This window comes from Pomacea canaliculata, linkage group LG6, assembly GCF_003073045.1.
Source record: "Pomacea canaliculata isolate SZHN2017 linkage group LG6, ASM307304v1, whole genome shotgun sequence".
NCBI classification, from domain to species: Eukaryota; Metazoa; Mollusca; class Gastropoda; order Architaenioglossa; family Ampullariidae; genus Pomacea; species Pomacea canaliculata.
The window spans coordinates 6,067,568-6,089,853 of NC_037595.1; the positions used below are offsets into that span (position 1 = coordinate 6,067,568).

Sequence of the window (22,286 nt, forward strand, 5' to 3'; positions counted from 1 at the left end):
TTTTCAAGGACTAACAAATAAGCAGATACCAAGCAGAAATCTACTAACAGCTTCTCCAAAAGCAGTTGCTAGTTAACCAGCTATTTCAAGTACTGCTTGGTTAATCTGTCAGAAAAGTACTTCCACCTATAGATAATGAAAGGGGAAAAAACTTCTGTCGCATGTATATATTATAATTCCTCAGAATTCTAGACCCAATTCGTCTTCTTATCTCTCAAAGGCCTTCTTAACGAGAAATATCTTACAGACCTCTTTACCCTTATGGATTAGATAATTATTATGGGAAATCTTCAGTATCAGGGCTAAGGCCAAATTGGTTTTTTGTTAAGTTTTTTGGGGATCATTGGGTAGCTTTTAAATCGACTGACACTAAATTCTGCTGCAGGAAATTGGGGAAGCATCCACAAATATTAAAAATAATTTGGGGGCGTAAAAAAATTAGCATGTCTGGTCTCTTGTGCTGGGACTGGGCTGAGCCTTCAGTTCGATAGAAATGTACACTAGACTCTCTATAGTGACTGCTATACTCACAAGCTTTTCCAAGGTCCATCGGTGGCAGCAAGCTTGAGGTAGATAAGCGGGGGTGCAATGAAGGCTAGGAGGGTGGTGGTAGAGCCCCCAATCAGCGACAGGATGGTGCCAAAGTGCGGTATGCTTATAGCCACAAACGCCACCAGCAAGCACATCAGCGACCTGACAACGGCACGCTTCCAGTTGAAATCTGAACGAAGAAAAGTGGATGCGAGATGGAGCATGAACTGTGTCCTCCGATTATTAGCATGAAAGTTAGGGTATACACTATGCATGACCATGGAGCTGTCTGATCTGTTTATAAACACCAGGCCCAAGTTCCAGCATGCGTGATGTCATGGTCCTCTGGGATCATAGGTTTGTGTAAACGATTTAGCTTACAAGCACCGATGGCACTGTAACCTCTGGTACCTTCTTGAGGTCGCAATGTGCAGAGGGCTTAAATCTTGCTTGTGTGTGCTTGAATATATTGTTCTGGCTATCAGCTCGTCCCGATCACTTGCTAGAGTGCACTAACTGAAGGTCTTTTGAGTGCAATTAGAAGGGAGTGAGCACATTTTGTAGTAAATTTAACAAAGGACCTTTCAGTCGATTAGCCCTTTCTTTGTCCACAAAACACCTTTTTGTAAATAATAATTAAATGCAAAATAGTCAATAATAATAAATGGTTTCGCGCTCAGAGAATGACCCTAATGTTGCGGTAGATCACTATACGCATGTAATATTATTACAAAGACATAAAATAATTTTTGTTGTCACACGCTTTGATCGAGAAAGTGAAATAACAGTAACTTCAATGTAAAAATTTGGTTGGCATGGAGCCGAATGTTCGAATCTTCCTTCTGTGCTTGAAAGGACATTTACATACGGACATTTACACCATGTGATCGAGAAGGGGATATCCATCGCGGCCCAGGTGCTACTAAAATTCCTTTCCATCCATAAAAATGTCTGTAACGGTTAATGAGCCTTCTTGGAACAGAGGTGTGGTTGTCTGGCTTCGTTATAAATATACCAGTCATATAAAAACTAATTCCATAAATGACCGTATATTTGTCATTAAGTTTCGTGCTTAAGAAGACCCTGAAAGGTCTGATAGGGTGCAATTTTTTTTCCTAATGACAGGGTAGAGTTCAGTACCAAATGTTTTTGGGTTTTTTTTTTTAAATTGTGAACACCCCACTTCGAGAACAGAGACACCTTTCAGCATGCGCTGAGGTCACGTTTGTACTGCGATCTGCCTAATTAACATGATCTCAGTTCTTCCATTAGCTGAAGCCCTGGCATCTTAAACCTGTCCGTGTACAATCCTGAAGTCTGTGTTCTCGACCTCGGCGAAATTATGGACACTAATTCGTGGAAAACTTGCTCAAGACACTTTAACACGGACGCAAAAGCATCAACTGCAGGTTTGATGTTTTTCCCCCACTTTTCAAGGCGCCATATTGGATGAAAGCAGTAAAAGAGGGGCTCACGTTTCTCGATCTTGAGCAGTTCCTCAATTTCCTGGCAGACTGGGTTGATAATGATGATGAAGCCGCAGAACAAGTGGCCCGTCACCAGGATTTCTGCAATCATCCGCATGGCGCCGGGGCTGATGGACTGCAGCAGGTTGGCTTTGACGCTTTTGCCGTACACGAAGTAGCCAGAAGTTGCCACTGGCAAGTACATCACCGCTAGGGCTACATAGTCAGCAGTCAGAAGCATAGCATTTTAAGCATCGGTTTCAGAAGACAGAAATCCCCATTTCCTAACGATGGGATAAACCATTCAAATCTACTTGAATGTTAAAATTATTAAAATATGTCTTTCGTTTGTTCATTGGTTTAGAGTTTGCTGTGTGTATATATGTTAAATTTTATTGTTATCTCTTTTGCTTATAATGCAGTATTAAGATCCTGAAATGTTTTGTAGTTTTTACGAAACCATTTGAAAACGGAAAAGAGTAACGGCAAGTCTGCCCCCACCACCACCACGATCAAACAGGAAAAAGAAGTTGGCTTGAGTGACATGAACTTTATGGCGAGTATTTGATATACTCAAAATAATAATTTTTGTTTACCTAAAAAGCCGAAGTAGCACACTCGAGGGAATTTAGACGGCTCCCTCATGTCGGACTGAAACGTTGGAAACATCGGGTGTCCTCCGAACGCGAAGCAGATGGTGCCAAAGGCCTGGGCGAAGGACAGGAGGGTGACATCCGAGTGGATGACCCTGGGATTGTCGGGTATGTCCACGGTCATGTTGGCTACTAGGATGACGCAGGCAATGCTTGTGGCTGCCATTGCACCAACGGCGATGGGCCTGCACAATGGTATCAGGTCAGTAAAGCTGATCGGATCACGATTTCCAGCTCTGAATGGACTACCGCACACTAATGAGAGAGAAGAACAGAATGTGGAAAGTCACAAAACAAGCTGCTGCAAGCATCCCTGATACAAACGCAGTTGGCCTTTCGATGTCTTGTTGAGCACACCTAGCACAATACTTGAAAATGTTCAGGTTGCTGTACATTGACTCTCAAAATGAAAATGTCATCAGACCGAAAACTAATAGGTAACAATGTATGATTTTTCAATGTAGGAGCAAGGGTACAAGAGACTGGTATTGGTAACCTTACCAGAAGTCCTTGGGTGTGCCAAGCCAGGAGATTGGCAGCAAGATGCAGACGACTACCAACATCCAGTAGCAGAAGGACCAGTTGAACTTGAACAAGTGCTTTACGATGTCCTGCACATTCTGAGAGGCCAGCAGCAGGTACACGACAGATGCTCCAAACATGGTGAAGTTGATGGAGAATGAGACGACCAGTCTGCAATCGGAAACGGTCAAAGTTGCTGCAAATAGGTGAAATGCTCTTGAATACGGAAATGGTCATAAGTTCCCCTAAATGAATGCGAAATTTAGAGTAAGCGAAATATTAGTGATTAAAGGCCACTTGTTAGGGAAAATGTGTTTCTCGCTCTTATATATATCTCTCTCTGTGCGTGTGCGTGTTTCTCCCGCATCTCTGTCCCACACACATACACACAGGGGAGCTAGGTGGAGGATTCATACCTGCCAATGGTACCGTAGGTGATATAACCCATAGCAGGGTACGGGTAGCGCACGTGGCCTCTGAGAGAAGGGTATCGGTCCTGTACTATGGTCCAGCAGCGGCCCAGTATCTGACCAGTGTAGGCGGAGATGGCAGCACATGCCACAATGATGACAATGCCAATCCAGCCTGTGGAAACAAAGGCAGTGTGAAAAGACCTCAAGGAAAACCCCGGCTGAATAGAAAACTGTGTACTTCGGTATTCTGTTTACCCAACGTGACTTTCACATTTTTCAGTAGTGGTGAACTGTCGCAACAATAAATTGCAAACAATGAAAAGGCAAGTATAAATTTAATTCATAATAAATAAATTGCATTTGGTTAGCATTAAGTGCTGGTTACAATTCATGTCGAGGTTGTAACCCACTATTACAAGCCAGTCAAGCGGGTAACCTCTACCTACTGTGTAACAATGCGTGTGGTCGCCATGGAGGCATAGCAAATAAAACCTATAAAACCTGTTGTATCCACGGATACTCAGGGCTGGTAATGCTTTGGCCGGCCTGTAAGTAGCGCTACATGCTCGACGTGAATTCAAGCCCTGTGTTCTGTGGCCGTGGACTGACTGACCCGCGTTCTCGAGGGCGTTGGGGAGGGCCAGCACACCCGAGCCGGCCATCTCGCCCACCAGGAAGACGACCGCCGTCAGCACGCCCAGACCTTGCGTCACGTGATCTTGTGTGTCTTGGTCTCTTGTTGCCTTCTCGAAGAGATGCAAGGAAAGAACACAAGATGATCGTGAGGTCACTTCTACTGGTCAACTTTCAATGAGTCTGTTTCGTGTACTTTGATATTCAGTAGCACTGTCCCATCAGATTTTTTGACATTTTCGCGAAATTGTGCGTTAAACTGGACAAATGTACAATAATTTCCGGTATTGTATAGTCCATATTGTATCAATACTTACATCAGGAAAGCTTTTCGCTGGTGGGCTCTCTAACTCAACAGAAATCTGGAATTGTCAAAGAAAGAAGATGTAGTTATCAGTGGGATTAGTACTTAATGAAAATGAAGATACTGTAGCATATTTAGAAAGAGTTCTTTCGCTATTAACAAATATTTGCGAAAATAAGTGTTAAATTTTCTGTTGAAAAGAATAATGGTTGTTAACGCTTGATCACAATTAATATTACATATACGAGTTCAAACTTTATTTGTTGGTGGTTAACTAATCATCCCGGTTAGCGGCTAATCATGCAGATTTAGTTAGTATGGAATCTACCAATCTCGGGTAGGACTTGTATAAAGAAGCAGTTCACCTAAAACAGTGTTCATACACATGCTGGAGGGACCCACAACCCAGCACTGGAGACCGGGGAAAAGGATGAGTGTTGGTGATGAGAGGGGATGGAAAAAGTCTCACAGATTGAGGTCAGGAAGGGTGGTTTGAATTAAACATACCACAGCCTTAAACTGTCGACAAAGAAAAAAGGATTCAATAAAAATGATTTACCTTCCTTGAAGCGTTACTCTGAGTTCTTTCCGTCATGGCTGTGGACCAGTGCAGCAGCAAGTAAATCCACTATGTATGTATGTGTGTGACTCCCAATATGTCTGCACTGCACTGTTAGTTTAACCCGAATGCACTGTGTCTACAGGTGTTGGATCGAGATCAGGTGCAATCTTTTACTTAGTCATTGTACTCCACGGAATGTAATCAATAAAAAAAAACTTTCACACTTCATCGACGATTACATATGCTCCCGTTATGCTGGGCGACCTCGCAAACTGATGCAGTATGATAGCAAACGATGACATTATCAAGCCGACAATCCCTTCTGCAGTCCTGTTTCGACATCAGACTGTCCTTAAACTTTTTTTTTTTTCTTTTGAAAAGGCGGTAGTCGATGGTGCAAACGCACGTGTCAACTGATGGTACTTTTCGTAGACAAACAATAAATTTAAGAACATCAGTTTGAAAGAAAAATGTAAATGTATTAGACAAAGAAAGGAATAAAGGAGTAAATGAAGAAAAAAGAGAGAAAGAACAGAAAAAGGAAAACTGAAAGAAAAAGAGAGGAAAGAAATGAGGGATTTAACGAGAACCAAGGAGTAAAAAAAGAGGGGAAAAGAAAAGAAAACCCGAAAGACAGATGGAAAACCAGATGCATGTTAATGGGAGGCACAGCACTATACAGACACCGAAAGGATCGCCGTGGTCTATACAAGTCGATGGAAACCTCTTCAGTCCATCCTTACGACAGGGGACCAGAGGGAGAGGAGCAGCGATACAAGAAAGGTTAGCCTTATATGTGGTAGTAGTTGTTACAAAGTAGCAGCTAGTGTACTGTGAGCATCATAATGTTTGCCCCGCTGTTAGACGATGGGAGTCTATGCCTTTACTTTCAAGGATGTCACCAGACTGGACAACGATCTGGGATGGCTGCCTCCTGAATATTCTTGAGGGAATGTGAGAATAAAACTTCTTAGTCATGGACGATGACATGGATATGCTTGGTGGCAAGTGTTATGCGCTATCTTCAGATTTACCTTGCACCATCGTCAGCGTATCATCGCCCAGTATGTGTAACAGTTTTTTTGAGACATCGTAGGTGTTGCAGTTGTCAAACATTTTTTTTTTCAAATGTGACCCCTGTCAGTGTGTGATACGAGCTTTGTCACACTTTCCGTCGACTTTTCGCGATAACACCGCCTGTATGATAACTGTACTCTTGCATATGATAATCCAGCAAACAGCTTGTACGACTGACCTATTATCTATCTTTTGAAAAGTCTAGACAGTTTTGAATAAGTGTCACCATCCTATGAGGTGAGAGGATGCTCCAGAAAGTAACGGTCTTTGGATGCCATGGTCGGAGCCGGATCGTCCAGGACGAAATATGATTGTACTTTAATATAATATAAAAGTATGATTGTATAATTGTAAATTGTATAATTTATAATTGTACTCACACATAAATAATCTACAATTACAAGCATTGGCAGCATGTGAGCATTATTCTGGTTGTAACTGGCTTTTAAAGAGAACTTTCTTTTTGACCGGCGCAATTTTTGTTTGAGGGGGGGATCCCAACTTTAATCACACATATCTCTGATTTTCAAAGATATCAAGATGAGCATTCTTGAAAATTTAGATAATAGTTTTACAATGACACTAAAATCAACGATCTGTGATTGTGGGTACTGTCTGAAAGATATTTTGAAAAATTAGTACACTTGTTAAAAAATAATTGATTACAATCAAAATTTCCATTGTAACCACTTGAAACAAATTTTTAAGCTTTAGTACTATTCTGTCACAAAATGTTACTAAAAATTTTTTTCTGAAGTGCTACTTTATTGTGTCCACGTAAGGTCCTTCATTAAGTAGACTTTCCCTCTGTAGGTGTGTAGGTCAGCAGGCACTAGAAAGTCTATATATGCAGAACTTGTGTGTGTGTGTGAAGAAAGAAAAAAATTTAAAACAGAGTTGAAAAAGACATTGTGTCTGCCTAGTACTTTATTTCAAGTTTTCATCAGGTTTAGTAATACTTTCTTTTTCCAATCAAAACTTTAAATTATTTTTTCAACAAACATGTCAACATCATGCTTGTTGGTGGGAGACGGATGAGACAAAATTCTCACGTGGAAATCCTGAAAAAATATCTTCAAGAACAGTGATAAGACGAAACAGACGAAATTTTATGGTTTGTGCAACACCACTGACTTGGCTAGCGTATTGAATCCATTATCACATGTGATGCTGACGAAGCATAACGGTGTGAGCGTCATCGTATAACGGTTTTGATGATAGTGTAACATAGTGGGGTGAGCATCATCCGCTGTTAGCTGTGATGGTGATGGTGATGACGATGATGTTACAGGGCTGGGTGGTTATCCACTGTCAGCTGTGACGTTGACGTGACATATCCGGTTGAGTGTCATCCGCTGTCAGCTGATGGTGATGATAATGATGTTACATGGCTGGGTGGTTGTGACGTTGACGTGACATATCCGGGTAAGTGTCATCCACTAGCAGCTGCGATGCTGATGTAGCATGGCGGAGCGAAGGTGCCCGGGCTCACGAGGGAGGACACCGCTGAGTACGTGGCGGCGATGCCTGCCACGAGGCCGACCACCATGATCTCCACATTGGCCACTTTCTCGAACAACGGCACAGAACTGCAGTGAGATCAATGGAAATGTTTAGGTGAAGATGTAATTGTTTGCTTGGTTCAATGTTTGAGTAACTGAGTCAAGTTACAAAACTAAATAATTCAGCTATGATCGTTAGCTTTGTATACCTTTTTGTGCTCATGTGAGAGAGAGAGAAAATCCGAGAGCGAAAGTCAAAGAGAAGGACAGAATAAAGGACAGATACGCACACACCTACCCATCTTCTTACAGTATAAAAACGACATGAGTTATAAAAAACATGGACTTGGACCACTGTGCCACTTACAAGCTCGGCCAGGGCCCCTCTGTGGCGGCCAGCTTGAGATAGAAGACTGGGGGCGCGATGTAAGCTAGGAGTGTGGTGGATGATCCGCCGATCAGCGAGAGGATGGCGCCAAAGTGCGGTATACTCAGCGCCACGAAGGCCACGATGACGCACACGACAGACCGCAGCACCGCCCTCTGCCACCCGAAGTCTGCAACAGTTGAAGCCACACTGCTTACCACTTCATTGCAGCTGTAAAATGTTTTATTTTTTTGTGTTTTTTTTTTTTTTACTGTAAATGAAGAAAACTACTTCACTGCAGCTGTCAAATACTGAATATTACTGAATGCTGAATGCAGCATCCCAATACTACTTTACTACAGTCTAAACATTGTTTTACTCTGTCACCCCGATACAATTTTTCTGCTCTGTCTCAATATTATTTACAGCTTCTCCGGAATACCGAAACGTTTTACGGATTTCTGGAACTTACTATTGTTTTTAATCTACGACTCTGCCTCATTCTCGTAATGAGTGTATAATATACGTAGATTGTTTTTAGAGATACCACTTCCCCTACCTCATGCACACCCCAGTCACGTGACACTCTAATCTTACGTCTTTCGATCCCAAGTAGTTCTTCTATCTCCTGACACACGGGGTTGATGACAATGATGAAGCTGCAGACGAGGTGACCCGTGATGAGAACCTGCACGATGGTCAACATGGGGCCTGCGCTGACAGTTTCCAGTATGTTGTCCTTGATGTTGGTGCCGTACACGAAGTAGCCGACGCTGGCCACAGGGAAGTACATCAGTAGCACCACTACAAAGTACACAACAGCAAGTGTTTGGCCACTGTGCCCGGATGCACGACGCTAAGGCCTACATTACCTACAGATTATCCTCTATTTTTTTGAGCACACATATATATTTATATTAAATTATGTTAATAATATTAAAGTGTGTGTGCGTTCGTGAGTGCGTGTGTGTGTGTGTGTGTGTGAAGCTAAAGCTGACGATGGTATCGTACCTAAATAAGCTATCAGGCACGCTTTGCCAAACTTGGCCGGCTCTCTCATGTCAGCCTGAAAGGTGGGAAAGGTTGGATGTCCCCCAAAGGCGAAGCAGATGGTGCCGAAAGCAGCAGCAAAGGACACGAGGTCCACCTCCCCATGTATCACGGTGGGCACCTTCTTGGCGTCCAGCGCCATGTTGGTTACCAGGATGACGCAGGCAATGCTCGTGGCCGCCATCGCTCCCACTGCTATCGGCCTGCAACAAAGGTTGAATAATTATGACGAGGAAAATTCTCACTAGCTTGATGAAGACGGGAATAATGAGATTTATGGTCCTTCGTGTACTAAGCACGAACATAGTTTTGGTATCACGCGCTGAAGCAAAAGCTCGGCCAAAGCTGTCTTCAATGATGCCACTAGACCAGGGGTACCTTACCAAAAGTCCTTGGGTGTGCCCAGCCACGACAAGGGCAGCAGGACAGCGGCGACAATCAGCAGCCAGTAGCAGAAAGACCACTCCAGCTTGAACAGATGCTTGACGATGGCCGTCACGTTTTGGGAGGCGAGCAGCAGGAACACCACGGACACCCCGAACAAGGTGAAGTTGATGGCGATGGAGATGAGCAGTCTGCACAGACAACCACAGGGGTGCGACGGGAGGGGGATTATTGGTTTCTTCCTTTTCAGTCAACTTTAGTCTGTGTGGCTTTCGAATCCTGGGAGTTGATTTTTCTTTTTGAGTGAGTACGTGCTCATATATATATTGTGTGTGTTTGTGAGTTCACACTCATTTTTCATTTCTTTGTTTGAAAAAAAATACAATTTGGAAAAAGACCCAATTCTTAATTTTTGTAAAAAAATGTTTTCTGTCTGACCTGCCAGGTGTGCCAAAAGTAACTTGTCCAATGACAGGGTACGGGTAGCGAACGGGGCCTCTATAGCGGGGGTATCTTTCCTGAACGATGGACCAGCAACGGCCGAGAATATGGCCAGTGTAAGCGGAGATAACACAGCACATCACGATGATCACCATTCCGATCCAGCCTAGACACACACACACAGGCACCGCGTGTATGATTAGACTACAAATAAACACACACACACACACACACACACACACACACACACACACACACACACACACACACACACACACACACACACACACACACACACACACACACACACACACATGCATATGAGAACGAATGAACAGCCTCGATCAGGTCAATGACATTGTCACAAATATTTTTTTTCTCCTTTGTGATCTCTGGTGTTCCCGTCATCTATGTCAAATTATTACTCTTTCCGATCGAACCAGCTCATTGTTTGTTCAGTGTAACAATATTTACACCATTTGAGAAGTCATCGCCCGTCCCAGCTACTCTTGGTGGTGTCAACAGATGTCCATTGGAAGGGAAGAGGATAGCCGACTGATTAAAGTGATGACAACCCAAACCGAAGATGCGCATGCTTGCCGCTAGTTGTTGTTGTTGTTGTTGTTGTTGTTGTTGTTGTTGTTATTATTAATTATTCGTGAAAGTCAATCAATGATCGGGTGATGCTAGAGAGGACACTGACCAGTGTTTTCCAGCGCGTCCGGCAGGGCCAGGACCCCGGAGCCCGCCATCTCCCCGACGATAAACACGGTGGCTGTGAGAATTGTCAGCCCGTGGGAGTGATGTCCCAGCGGACCTTGCTCTTCCTGAGACACAAGAAAAAACCGCATTCATATCATCGATATACGACGATGACGATGATAATAATGATACTTTTTTTTTAAAAGGAACAAACACATGTTGTACATAAGGCATCCACTAGAGACCTCCAGGTTCGTTTGTCAGCTGTTCCATGATACTTCGTTGTTCTTTAGTTCTCTCTCTCTACTGACCTTCGCCATGTTTCATTTGGGCGAACACTCGTCCTCTTGCCATTAGATGTCTAATGAAGGGCTATTTTGACCACCTGGCAGTGAATGTCTGTATACAGTGCTTTCATTACATTTACTGTTTTATTTTCTGTGGTATTCATCAGTGACACATTTTTCCGCAATGACTCACGGGGGATGCTGTCAAATGCTTTTTCAGAGTCTATAAACACAGCATAGAGAGTGCTGTTCCATTCTGTGCTTTGTTCTAAGAATAGATTGAAATAATTCATGGTAAAATGGACATCATCCTGAATACTTTCATGTATGAGGCAACTTGCGATCACAATGTGATAACGGTTATATTCACTGGCTGACAAAGCCAGTCAGCTCGAAATCAATATCTTTTGTTAACGATTGTATAGATGTCGCTTCTGTCCTATACTTTATTGTTTGGAGCAATTTATTAAAAGCATACGGACCTCAATAAAACAAAATCTTCAGCACATAGTCATACGCTTTCTTATCTGGTTCTGAAATAAATTTCTTTAAACACACCATCTTTACCTTCGTTCACCAAAATGTGACTCGTTCATACAGATCTTTATTCGGTGTTGCAGTGACGAGGCTAATCTAGGGCATTAACAGCTTTCGATATTTTAATCCATCAAATCATTTAAGTTTTGACACAGTAGGCGTCGTGGAAAAGAGATACTTGTGGAGTTTTCATGATATCTAAAGATTCTATGACCTTGTTCTTTCCATTCGAAAAGAATGCAAAACAAAACAAACAAAAAAAAATCAAAAACTACGAAACTTGTAGTTGCGATAATTTACTACAGATTAACAGATAATTTACTATCGATTAACAGATAATTTACTACCGATTAACAACGATCTTCAGTGTGCACACGACAGATGTCCACTGGAGCGTAGACAGAGTTTGATTAGAAAGAACACCCAAAGGTTAATTACAGACTTTTTAATACACACCTTTATACATATATAGTAAGAGTGGAGAATTCGTTACTTACACATTGAATAGACTTTTCGAGTTCTTCCATCCTTTTTTGGGCGGGGGCAAGATTTTGATTTGGAGAGATGTAACACTGGAACCACGCCGATGATGGCGCAACTCAAAGCTGCCTCTGGAAGGAAAAACTGTTTTAGCTGTCGGGTTTAATTGTTCTGCCTAGTTTGTTGAAAAAATACTGTATTGTCATGTTTCTAACCTACTATAGGACTGTATTGTCATGTTTCTAACCTACTATAGGACTTTTTGTTTTTTGCCATGTGGCGTGGTGATCTTCATGAGATCTGCTGACGGGTCACACACCTGTCACCTATTATCAAATATGTGACTGGCAAAGTTTTACAAGAGGTTCATATCAAATACCAAAGAAATCACCTACAGTGCACATTTACACATCTCAGTTTGTCACAGAAAATGATGACTTCTACAATTATTAGGTTTTATGAAAAGCTCGCGTGTATGGACCTAAACTGTAACCTTAGATGTCAGCAGCCGTTGTTTAATTAACAGTCAGCTTCCTTTCGGATCATCCCCGGAAGTGAGATCTTGACCTCTTTCCCAAGCAAATGGGTGAGACTTGCGATGGTCAAAGGTTCGTATCTCGCGAATGGAAATGAAGTATTTCGTCCGATTTTGAACATTTAGTTAAGGTAAACCCCGTCATTAAAAAATCCTAAAGTTATGGACTTTGGAATGATATTAATAATAACAACAATAATAATAACAACAACAACAACAACTTATACAGCACTTTTCTATTGATTTGCCCAGACCGTTTTACATAAAAAATATACAGTCATCAACAATTTATGCATTTATATTCACACATAACAGACACACTCACTTCTACAACATACACTCACCTCACTCATACACAAAGTAAAATGCAGACACACGTTCTACACACAGTCAGGACAGGGTCACAGTGAAGTCGTTTCTGAAAAGATATAAGTTTGGACTTACAGGTGGTAAGAGAATCAGAGTGACGGGTAATCAGTTCCAAGTTGATGGGTTTGGTAGGAAGAAGACCTCTGTCCATATATCTTTGTCGTAATGGGACTTGCAGAAGCTTGGTGTCAGAATATGTTTGAAGAGGTCGAGCGGACGTATAGATGGGAGTGAGTTCGGAGAAGTATCGAGTGCCGGTGCCAGAGTAAGTCCCAGTGGAAAGTGTGTAGACTATATTGTCCACGACTGGCAGCTTAACAAGGTTATTAAGCAAAAAGATTGACTCTGGCCGTCGGTGAAGGAGGAACGAGAAGTCCTCGAAACAACACCAGTAAGCAGTTAGCTGTTTGCCTTCGGTTACATATGAATGATATGATAGTATGATGGAGATGGAGAAAACAAATATATTGCAGTAGGTGTTAGTGGAAATGAAGTCTCAAAGTGTAATCATTGAACCATCAGTTAGGTGATACTGAGCGCGATGTTAGAAATCACACGATCTTGATGACCTTAACTCGTAGGACCTCGATGACGATAAAGACTATTAAAGTCAGGTACATTGGTCCTGGTAACGGGTAGAAGTCTAACCAAGGATAATAACACCCAGTCCACGCTTACTAACATCCACACACACACATTTACCTACTTTACATATCGTCTCTCTCTCTCTCTCTCTCTTTCTCCCATTTTATAAATATTCATCAAAATTATAATTGATATTTAGTAGATTTTCACTTTCTTGGTGTTCTGCGCATGTAGCTAGTATTATTTTCTTGTTTAACTAGCAAATGATTTCTCTCTGTAGAACGAAGGAAGTGAAAACTGTTTTAAATTAAGTTGAATCACTCTGTTTATACGAAGGGGGTTAATTATGTAAAAGTACTACCATTTAACTATCTTAATAACCTAAATGATCAACTAGAATAACTGACAATCAGACGTTCTTTCTCTCTCTCTCACTCACACACACAGGCGCGCGCGTGTACGTTCATACTCGATCACTCACCTGAAAGTTTACAATCCTGTACAATATCAAACAAGCCAACGAAAAATGTACACTTCCCCCAGGTGTCATCGACGCTGTCGGATAGTACTTCTCCAGCAGTCAACCATCTGTTGCGACAGTAACGATGATTAAGATCTGACAGTACGAACTGACAGAAGGTCTAACACGTTCGTGAAGTACTGACAAGTACCCGGACACTTCTCGTGCACTCTAATGTAGGGTATATGTTATGTGTACATAGCGCTCACCCGTATCAACATTCTTACTCCCTCGTGATACTCCCTCCTCCCCTTTGCTGTTAACTCTTTACAGTTCAGAGTTTCTTTCTGAAAAGCCCAGATGACTGGTTCCTTCGACACTATAGGTGTAAGCTGCAAAGAGTCACCACCACGTGATAGAAGATAGAATTAAAAAAGAAGTTTCCGGACCTCGAGCAACGAGCTTTGCGGGTACGTACGTCATACTTCCCGAAGGAGTAGCTGTGAGAATGCACTGTAACTGAATTTTATTTTTAAATTTTCACATAGCAAAGGGAATTGTTACCGTGTAATTAAATAAACCAGAAGTACATCAGACAACTGTTAAAACTAGACGATTGTTAATACTGGAGAGTTACTGTGATTACTTTGTTTTAGGGTGCATGGGTACATTGAGCTCTTCTCCGTGTGGATAAATGTGCTGTAAAATATTATTATTATTATTAATTGTCTGAATGACATGTTACTTTGGATGTAGTCTGTTTCAACTTGTACTTCAGGTTGTTGATACTGATACTTTCCTTGAGGCCTCACCCATACAAGCTGTTATCAGCTGGGACGCGTTAAGTACTATATACTACTAGCCCAGCGAGCTCTCTATATTTCAGGTCATGTGTACCAAAAAAAAAAAAAAAAACTATCATCTCATGTGAGCCGGCGCCTGTTTGTATGTGTACTTCCCGTGTTAGACTTGATGTTGGGGCGGAGAGAGAAATCTTTTCAAGCTGAGGCAACTTTCATATCCGTTACATTGGTAGAACATAATCAGGTGTACTTGAAATATTGACAGCAGAAAGTATGACAGGTCCGCACGAATGTAGCGGAATGTACGTGTGTCCTCGTCGTGTGAATGAGGGGAAGGTGTAAAGAAAGAGCGAAAGAGATTTGTGCCGCCCATAGTTGTGATACAGCAGAGCACACATGAGGATCCATGGAGAAAACACACTTTTGTCTGAGGAAAACGCAAAGTCTTTTGTGGATTCCAAGGTCGGCTAAGTGCGGGTGTGTAGAAGATGGAAAAAGAAAACAACGCAAGGTAGATTAAATAACACACCCGACGAACGAGACTTGAAATTTTAGCGGAAAATTCTCATTGGTAACTTCATTCCTCTTCCCTAGAACACCAAAAAGGAATTAAAGACTGATTAGCGCTAGATGCCGCGGTGTTAGCCTGAGTGAGAAAGCGGATCAGTGCGGCTACAATTGCATGAACCAACATGGTCGTAGAACGCAGTACCTATCAACAGCTGACATATCAGATTGGAAGGGGTGTACCCTCCAAACTTGTCTATAATCAAAGGCCGGGGGCAGCCGATGAGAAGCATTCATACCTCTCCCGTCATTTACTCATATATATGTGTCCTGTCTGTCCCGTAATGAATGCTCCTATCTTGTCCATCAAAATGTACCTTATTAATATGGTCCACTTCATATACATTTATATGTTGCGAAGAAAAAAAGTTTATACAATTTACTGAAATCTGCGGTTGTCTTAGTTGGCCGGATTAAATGATTCCGCGAGCCGTATACTGACAGATGTTCCTAATTACCCCATGGTTAGAAACACATGAGAACAGATCAGGTTGTCCGAACAAAATAATTGTAACTGTCTTTATAGATGCAGTAGACAGAATGAGAGAACGAGTCAGACGAGAAGCGAAGATCTGTAACAGGAGAGTAGACAGAAAAGATAACTGAAGAACACACAGGGAAAGAGCCGTGGAAGAATCCATGGCAGAGAGTTAAGAATCTCTGTTCAGAGTTCATATAGTCAATTCTCGCTTTAATTCACCTCCAAGGAAGAGCCAATAGAGAGACCAAGGAAGAGCCAATATTGGTACCAAGGCAGACCAAGGAGGCACCAAGCTTGGCCGAATCTTTGGTGTGTTTGCTGGGAACTGGTAGCAAGTGACAAGAATGTAGGAGTGGTATGTTCAGTTGGAGAACTAGTCGAGCAGCCGAGTTCTGGACTTCTTAAAGCTTATGAATTAGGAACTGTGGACAATGTCTGCAAAGTTACAATATTTAATTTGCACAAAATGAAAATCTTTGTAATTGGGTTGAAACAACATATATATGTAGCACCACGAAATATACGTCCGTGGTAGCACGGCCGAAATTTAAAAATTGTTTGTCACGAGACTCCGTTCTCTTGTGATTGAAGACCTAAGTTTCATTAACCAGCAGAAAATGTAATTCAAAGTAATATTTACATATAGCTTCTCTTTTTCGTCTCTTCATTGAGAGATCAAATATTTTTTTTTTATTTCTGCGTGTTCTGTCCTTGGCCTTTCATTGTGCGAGACACGTGTGTTTGTAACCAAAGATTTATAATCGGATGCTATTTTCTGAAAATGACCAGTTTAGTTGTTGGATGTAGATGTACACCTAAATCAAACCACGAACGTATAACTGCCAACAGGAAGTGGTTAGCAGAAGACTCAAGTAGCTCTCGTATCGACGGAAATACAGAAGGTGTATCTGATTGTGCGCGGCGCAACTCGTCATACTTCGTCTGCATGTCGACCGGCTACTGATGTCAACGTGAACCCCCAGTTAGGCTTCGTTTACACTTTTGTCAGTTGTCATTGGAGGCCAAATCAAAGATTGTTCAAAGGCTTTTTTAAGTAGTCGTCTTCATTTTTAGTTATCAATTTCGAGGTGGAATTAACTCAAAGGTTATTTAGGTGATGACTTACATAACGAATGTCATACACTTGCCACGGTTCACTGAGTGTGCACTATTACTTTTATAAAGAATCTGCAGTAAACACAGTACATATTGCCATAATAGAGGCCATAGCACTACCCTTTTATTTCTAATTACGACAGCTTTATTCTTCTGTAATTGTCTCATTGAGCGAAAAAAAGTTTAGCATTAATTAAATGATATCATCTAGTGTTACGAGGAGATGTCTGGCCATGAAAAATACAAGCTGGAGTCAGTTGTGTAGAAAACTAGAGAAATGTAGGATAGCCACAAGGCACTTTGTGCATAGCCAAGCACATTCAAAACATTCATGTGCGTCATTTCATTTGGCATGGAGAGGGGTTGTGAGAGTGTCAGGAAGGGACACCGTTGACTTTCTGCAGGGACTTGTAACAAATGATTTAACACAGTTGTGTATGAATCAGAGTGGAGCGATGTATTCCATGATGCTTAATATCCAGGTACTTAAACAAATTTCTTCCGTTATTTGGAAATGTGCATGAGTGAGAGAACAAATGAGTGCATAGCTGTTGTATCCTTGCACATCTTTAAAACGACAACAACAAAGATTTTTTACTAAAATATTTTTCAAGTAAAACTGAAAGCAAGACTCAGATGACTCATAGGCTTTGTTGAGGGGATTGCCAAGCTACCATGGGATAAATTTCTAGCCTGTTGCTATGTTATTACAAGGGATTTCATTAAAAGATGAAAGAAATATTTCTGAATAGGATTTCACACAACTCCAACAGTAAGAATAATAATCCCCAAGATCGCACTTTATTGTCTTGAATATGAATGTAGTAAAAATAAAATAAATGTACAATTTATATTGCACAAAATTGTGTTTATATAAAAGCATGTACTCATTGCATTACACATAAAACTAGGTCAATATGTAGAACATTAAAAAACAGACAGACGGGCAGTGATATGGATGAAGTACAAAAGACAGTAAAGACACAGAAGAAACAGTAACAAGGAAAAGAAAAAGTAATTGACAAAAGGAATTCTGCAGGACAGATAATTCAAGAGCTATAAAAGGATAAAACACTTGGTATTAACTAACATACAAATTCCGTTTAAACGCAGATGCCCTTGAATATCATGCAGTCATTGCACTAAAGATAAAAATGTCAATGCTGTCTTTGCAGGGTCGGGTTCAGTTTGATCTGCTTTTGTACAACCACAGCAAGACGTCTGATGACCTGTGTTTTTTGATAGAATGTGATGGAGACCTCAAAGATGACTTTATTAAGACCATTAAGCGGTTCAAGATAAGGAGGAAGGTACATTTTCAAATTGCTTTAGTCACAGAGTAAATGTGATTTCTTCATGAATGGTATTGTCCATAAATTAATTTGTAAAGAAGCCTATGGATGATAATATGTTGTTGACTCTGGGATCAGACCTTGTAGTGACATCTGATTAATCACATTTGGTGCATTTACATTTATTAAAATGCAAGAAGACCTGTAGTGACAAGATTATTAGCATATGGGCTATCATTGTGAAGCTAGATGATTGCTTACTGTGATAAAATTAATAGTAAAAGATTTAGTAAAGGGTTCAGTTTTGTCTCTAGTTAGAAAGTCTTTTTACTCGCACACCACACAAGATAAAAGACCTTCACAGCCTGTGAATGAAGAATAGTCTTTGTTCCATGGGCTGGCAAAGACAAAGATATTGTACTTTTACAGAAAGTTTTACATTTTTTCTTAGCATCTCAACTTATTAGCAATTACAGTGGGAGCCCAAAATGTCAACTCCACATGAAAACAAAATATACCACAAGCCTGCTTAATAGTTTCCTGCACTGTGATATTTTTCATAGATATGAAAAGCGTAAGTGGTTTAAAAATCTTCAGAAAAATGTTTATCATTATTAATCTTTTTTTAATTCAGTATTAATGTATTATGGTTGACTATTTTCAGGTGGACATAAGTGATGTGAGCAGTGAATACCAAGTTTGGTCAGTACTGAGTGGCAATGACCCTACCTCTAAAAAAGCATTGAACTCATCAACTGAAGATTCACCTAAAACACCCGTCGAAAAACCTGAAGCAGATCAAAGCAACAATCACAGTTTTCCTCATGCTGCATTTTGCCTACCAGATCCTCGCGTGGGACATTTTGGACATAGAGTTATTTTTCGCTGCGGGGAGGGTAATATTTAATTTTTTATTCTTTTTTCATTTTAATAAATGTAAATGCACCAAATATGAGTAGTCAGATGTATATAAAGCGCCAGTTACTTATAAATCTGTGCTTGAAGCAGTTTATCCCTTTAAGAAACTGTCAAAGCAAGAAAGAAATTTACTTGTTGTATTTCATTACTGATATGACTCATAATAGTTTACCTAAGATGTTAGTTTCCATTTTTTGATAGTTTATGTGTCTTGCTGTAGGTCTGTATTTATGTATTAATGTGACATCTTCAGTTATGAGGGTAATAAAATAAGCAATATTATGCTTTTTTACACCTAGCCCTCAATCAAAGGAAAGGAAACTGAAACACGACATAACTATAAAACAAATGCACTAAAGAGAGAAACTTACAATATATAAAAAAAATTGGTTGCTATCTAATTTGACAGGGATTCTTGATTTTTCAGGTGCATTGTGGTAAATTAACAATTTAAAATGCAATGTATTGTTTCACACTATTATTTGTAATAATTTCTATCATAAAAGCAACAATCAACATGACTGGAAAACCTGCAGACTACCATGAAGCACGGTACAGATGGGGCATTCCAGAAGGTCCTGCTGACCTTCCACCAGGCAATTGCCTTCCATTAGAAAGCAACCTTGAGCTTATGCATGGTGGTAAGCATTAACTAAAAAATCTGTATATGGGCATTTGCTTGCATTAGAAATCAACCTTGAATGTATGCAGACTAGTAAGCATGAAAGGTCTAGTGCAATTGTTTCACATGACTGGGCTGAGCTTGGTACAAAATGTGCGTGTGTGTATGCGCATGTGGTCATGAGATTGCATATTTGCACATTCATGTTTACTGTATATTTTGCAGTAAGAAACATAACTTTTTAATTGCATTTATCGGTTTCAGTCAGTTTTTCCAAAGGCTGTTACATTGGACAGGAACTAACAGCACGAACATACCACACAGGTGTTATCAGGAAGCGACTTGTTCCTTTAGTCTTCGAAAGGTATGAAAACAGATATTTTCTACTTTGCATGACATAAACTCTCAAGCATTACTTATGATTTGGTGGGTTTTTTTCTTATGTTTCTAAAAGAATTTTTAATGTATAATGTTTATTCCTCATATTGAAATGTCTTGGATTTACAATTTTGATTTGTGTTATCCAAGAATAACCATGTCAAGTCCTCTTTTTTCCAAAGGACTATATGCATGTATGTGGCTGTAATTTATAGCTTTATTCTGAACAAATGAGCATTTGAAACTTGGTTTGATCTACCATCTTAATGTGAGGTCAAACAAATGATCTAAAACTACTGGACTGATCATGTACAAAATAGAACTTGCTGAAGCCACCATATAGCCATCTTACCAGTCGAAATGTGATAAAAACTAGTTGGAATATGAACAGAGTGACACTAATTTCCTTAGGAAGCAGTTAAAGCAAACAAAAATCATGCAACACTGACAGTTTATAAATAATAATAAAAAAACAGTGGTGGGCATGAGACGGTACTGCCTTATGACTAATAAGATGGTGGCTAGTTGGTTTCAAGAAGAGACAGCCAGGGTCTATCCATTAGTTTCATACCAGCAGATCAAATCATAGACCAACACTTAGCCTTTCACGAACTTGTAGGCTGTCAGGTCTTGGCAAGCCCTGTGATAGCCAATATTCATTTTTGAAAAAGTTGTTAACCTCTAATTAGAGTAACACAGCAGACCATAAATCTTGGCTTTTGCACCTCCATCAACACAAGAACTCACATCTTGTTGATAGTAAACTGGAAATGTGTTCAACTAGGGGCATCTTTTTTGGATAATTTGTCTACAAGTAGTCAAGAGATACTTGTCCACGATTAACCCAACCAAAGACCTTGCACCCTGATGTCACTCTGAACCAGCATAGATTGCATAATCTTACACTATCTCAGCTTTTGCATTAGGATATTTTATACTGAACAGTTACTAGGTTGCTTGAGAAAACTGAACACCTTATGTCACAGCATTGACTACAACCCATACTTACCAATCTCTCTCTCCCCTTCCTCTCAGATATGTTGATTTATATACACCAGCTACACAAATATGATAATGATAGTATCAGCTCTATTCAGTATACTAAAAGCAGCAACTTTGCTTCATTTCAGACCAGATGTGGATGTGGCAAGTGACTCCCAGATCAGCACTGAGCATGGGAAAAATGCTGGAAAGTTCCGCAGCTTGTCAGGAGATCGTGGTCTTGGCCTTCTTCGACTGGCATATGTTAATGAACAACTCTCCATTAACTCCACTCATGGACATAAAATTGGTGCAACTGCATACATCCCGGGATGGTGGCCAGAGGGTGTTTTTAAAAATGTTCCTTGATTGTTGCTTATGTATCAGTCTTAATTTTGTTGGTGTGAGGGTTGCTAATATTCCAGCTCTTGCATTTTTTTCATATCACTGTATGGGCAGGTCAAGTAAAGTTTCCCTTCTCCCCAAATGAGGATGCATTACATATGCCTTCTCTTTTGTGTGAAGTTTTCCTGGCTATGCACTGTAGCTTGGACATTAACAAAATTAAATCTATTCATTGGTGTTGAATATGGTGTTTTTCATGGGTATATGCATCTTGTCTTCACACTTGAGATTTATACCATCTTAATCTTATGGAATGACAGATTAAGGTAAACGTAGTAATAATGAAGACAATTTATAAGTAGCACCCTCTCTTTGTGTTCCTTTGTGTGTGTAGGGGAGAAAGGGAAGCCAGTTCTGCAACCACATTTCTGTTAATGTGTCCTAATTGTAACCACAAAAACAACAAATTAACTGATGAAACCCAGGAATACAGCCTATTGGACTAGAATATTATTGTTTTTTTATTTCGTGACAGTGTATGCAAAGTGATAAAAGAATTATTTGTGAATAATTTGCAAAAATAATAGCATGTTGGCATTCATAAAGCACCTTGTCTTCTTTATGGATTAAGTACAGTAGGTAAAAAATATACCAAATAAAATATAGTTTTTCTCCTTGCCTTAAACGATACCTTACAATCTCACTGGCCAATTAAATCACTTATAACGTGGGCAAAGTTCTTGCTAACATAACCCTTAATACTAGTGTTCAAAGATCTTATCTCCATTATGGACAAAGTGGGGCACTCGCATGCCTACTGGCAAAATATATCTTTTGTCATTATTAGTGGTTTTTTTTTAGAAAAGCCTGTTTAAAAATAACAGTAATAACAATGTAGATTAAAGTATAATGTGAAAACCGAA

The 22,286-nt window shown here is 40.3% G+C and overlaps 4 protein-coding genes across 8 annotated transcripts in view; 2 read left to right on the top strand and 2 right to left on the bottom strand.

Moving 5' to 3' along the window:
* The window catches only part of LOC112565860 (amino acid transporter AVT1H-like), a 6,265-nt gene extending 858 nt beyond the window's left edge, over positions 1 to 5,407 (bottom strand). The window contains exons 1-8 of one of the 2 annotated variants that reach the window (XM_025241705.1): positions 5,082 to 5,407; positions 4,536 to 4,580; positions 4,199 to 4,331; positions 3,589 to 3,757; positions 3,152 to 3,343; positions 2,594 to 2,835; positions 2,007 to 2,213; positions 532 to 721 (exon numbers count right to left, since the gene is read on the bottom strand). In XM_025241705.1, the coding sequence (XP_025097490.1) occupies positions 532 to 721; positions 2,007 to 2,213; positions 2,594 to 2,835; positions 3,152 to 3,343; positions 3,589 to 3,757; positions 4,199 to 4,331; positions 4,536 to 4,580; positions 5,082 to 5,117 (1,214 nt within the window). In that variant the 5' untranslated portion in view covers positions 5,118 to 5,407. The remainder of the gene's footprint in view (positions 1 to 531; positions 722 to 2,006; positions 2,214 to 2,593; positions 2,836 to 3,151; positions 3,344 to 3,588; positions 3,758 to 4,198; positions 4,332 to 4,535; positions 4,581 to 5,081) is intronic. The other variant, XM_025241706.1, reaches the window with a different exon arrangement.
* LOC112565864 (ribosome production factor 2 homolog) overlaps positions 1 to 9,344 on the top strand; it is a 15,256-nt gene extending 5,912 nt beyond the window's left edge. The window contains exons 11-12 of the mRNA XM_025241713.1: positions 5,161 to 5,166; positions 9,329 to 9,344. The gene's annotated coding sequence lies outside the window, so the exon portion shown is untranslated. The remainder of the gene's footprint in view (positions 1 to 5,160; positions 5,167 to 9,328) is intronic.
* On the bottom strand, positions 7,074 to 14,272 carry LOC112565862 (amino acid transporter AVT1H-like). 4 transcript variants are annotated; one of them, XM_025241707.1, is made up of 10 exons: positions 14,130 to 14,267; positions 13,882 to 13,988; positions 11,929 to 12,042; positions 10,609 to 10,732; positions 9,903 to 10,071; positions 9,464 to 9,655; positions 9,042 to 9,283; positions 8,628 to 8,834; positions 8,031 to 8,220; positions 7,074 to 7,750 (listed from the first exon to the last, which is right to left on the bottom strand). In XM_025241707.1, the coding sequence occupies exons 3-10, from the start codon at positions 11,956 to 11,958 to the stop codon at positions 7,594 to 7,596; spliced, it is 1,311 nt and encodes a 436-aa protein (XP_025097492.1). In that variant the 5' UTR covers positions 11,959 to 12,042; positions 13,882 to 13,988; positions 14,130 to 14,267; the 3' UTR covers positions 7,074 to 7,593. The 4 variants fall into 4 exon arrangements, with proteins under 4 accessions (XP_025097492.1, XP_025097495.1, XP_025097494.1 ...); XM_025241710.1 differs by having other exon boundaries at positions 11,929 to 12,055; XM_025241709.1 differs by having other exon boundaries at positions 11,929 to 12,055; positions 13,882 to 14,272.
* A 2,313-nt stretch (positions 14,273 to 16,585) lies between these two features.
* On the top strand, positions 16,586 to 21,727 carry LOC112565863 (putative transferase CAF17 homolog, mitochondrial). The gene is made up of 6 exons (XM_025241711.1): positions 16,586 to 17,309; positions 18,003 to 18,137; positions 18,784 to 19,015; positions 19,544 to 19,678; positions 19,924 to 20,023; positions 21,168 to 21,727. Exons 1-6 carry the CDS (start codon positions 17,025 to 17,027, stop codon positions 21,385 to 21,387), a joined length of 1,107 nt encoding a protein of 368 aa, XP_025097496.1. The 5' UTR covers positions 16,586 to 17,024; the 3' UTR covers positions 21,388 to 21,727.
* The last annotated feature ends 559 nt before the right edge of the window (positions 21,728 to 22,286 follow it).

Coding starts and splice junctions, on each gene's coding strand:
- LOC112565862 (XM_025241709.1), bottom strand. CDS start 11,958: ATGGAAGAACTCGAAAAGTCTATTCAATGT. Junction 10,733..11,928: donor TCGAAAAGTCTATTCAATGT/GTAAGTAACGAA, acceptor CTTGTGTCTCAG/GAAGAGCAAGGTCCGCTGGG. Junction 9,656..9,902: donor ACTTTTGGCACACCTGGCAG/GTCAGACAGAAA, acceptor TTGTCTGTGCAG/ACTGCTCATCTCCATCGCCA.
- LOC112565863 (XM_025241711.1), top strand. CDS start 17,025: ATGATATCATCTAGTGTTACGAGGAGATGTCTGGCCATGAAAAATACA. Junction 18,138..18,783: donor GGTTCAAGATAAGGAGGAAG/GTACATTTTCAA, acceptor GACTATTTTCAG/GTGGACATAAGTGATGTGAG. Junction 20,024..21,167: donor GTTCCTTTAGTCTTCGAAAG/GTATGAAAACAG, acceptor GCTTCATTTCAG/ACCAGATGTGGATGTGGCAA.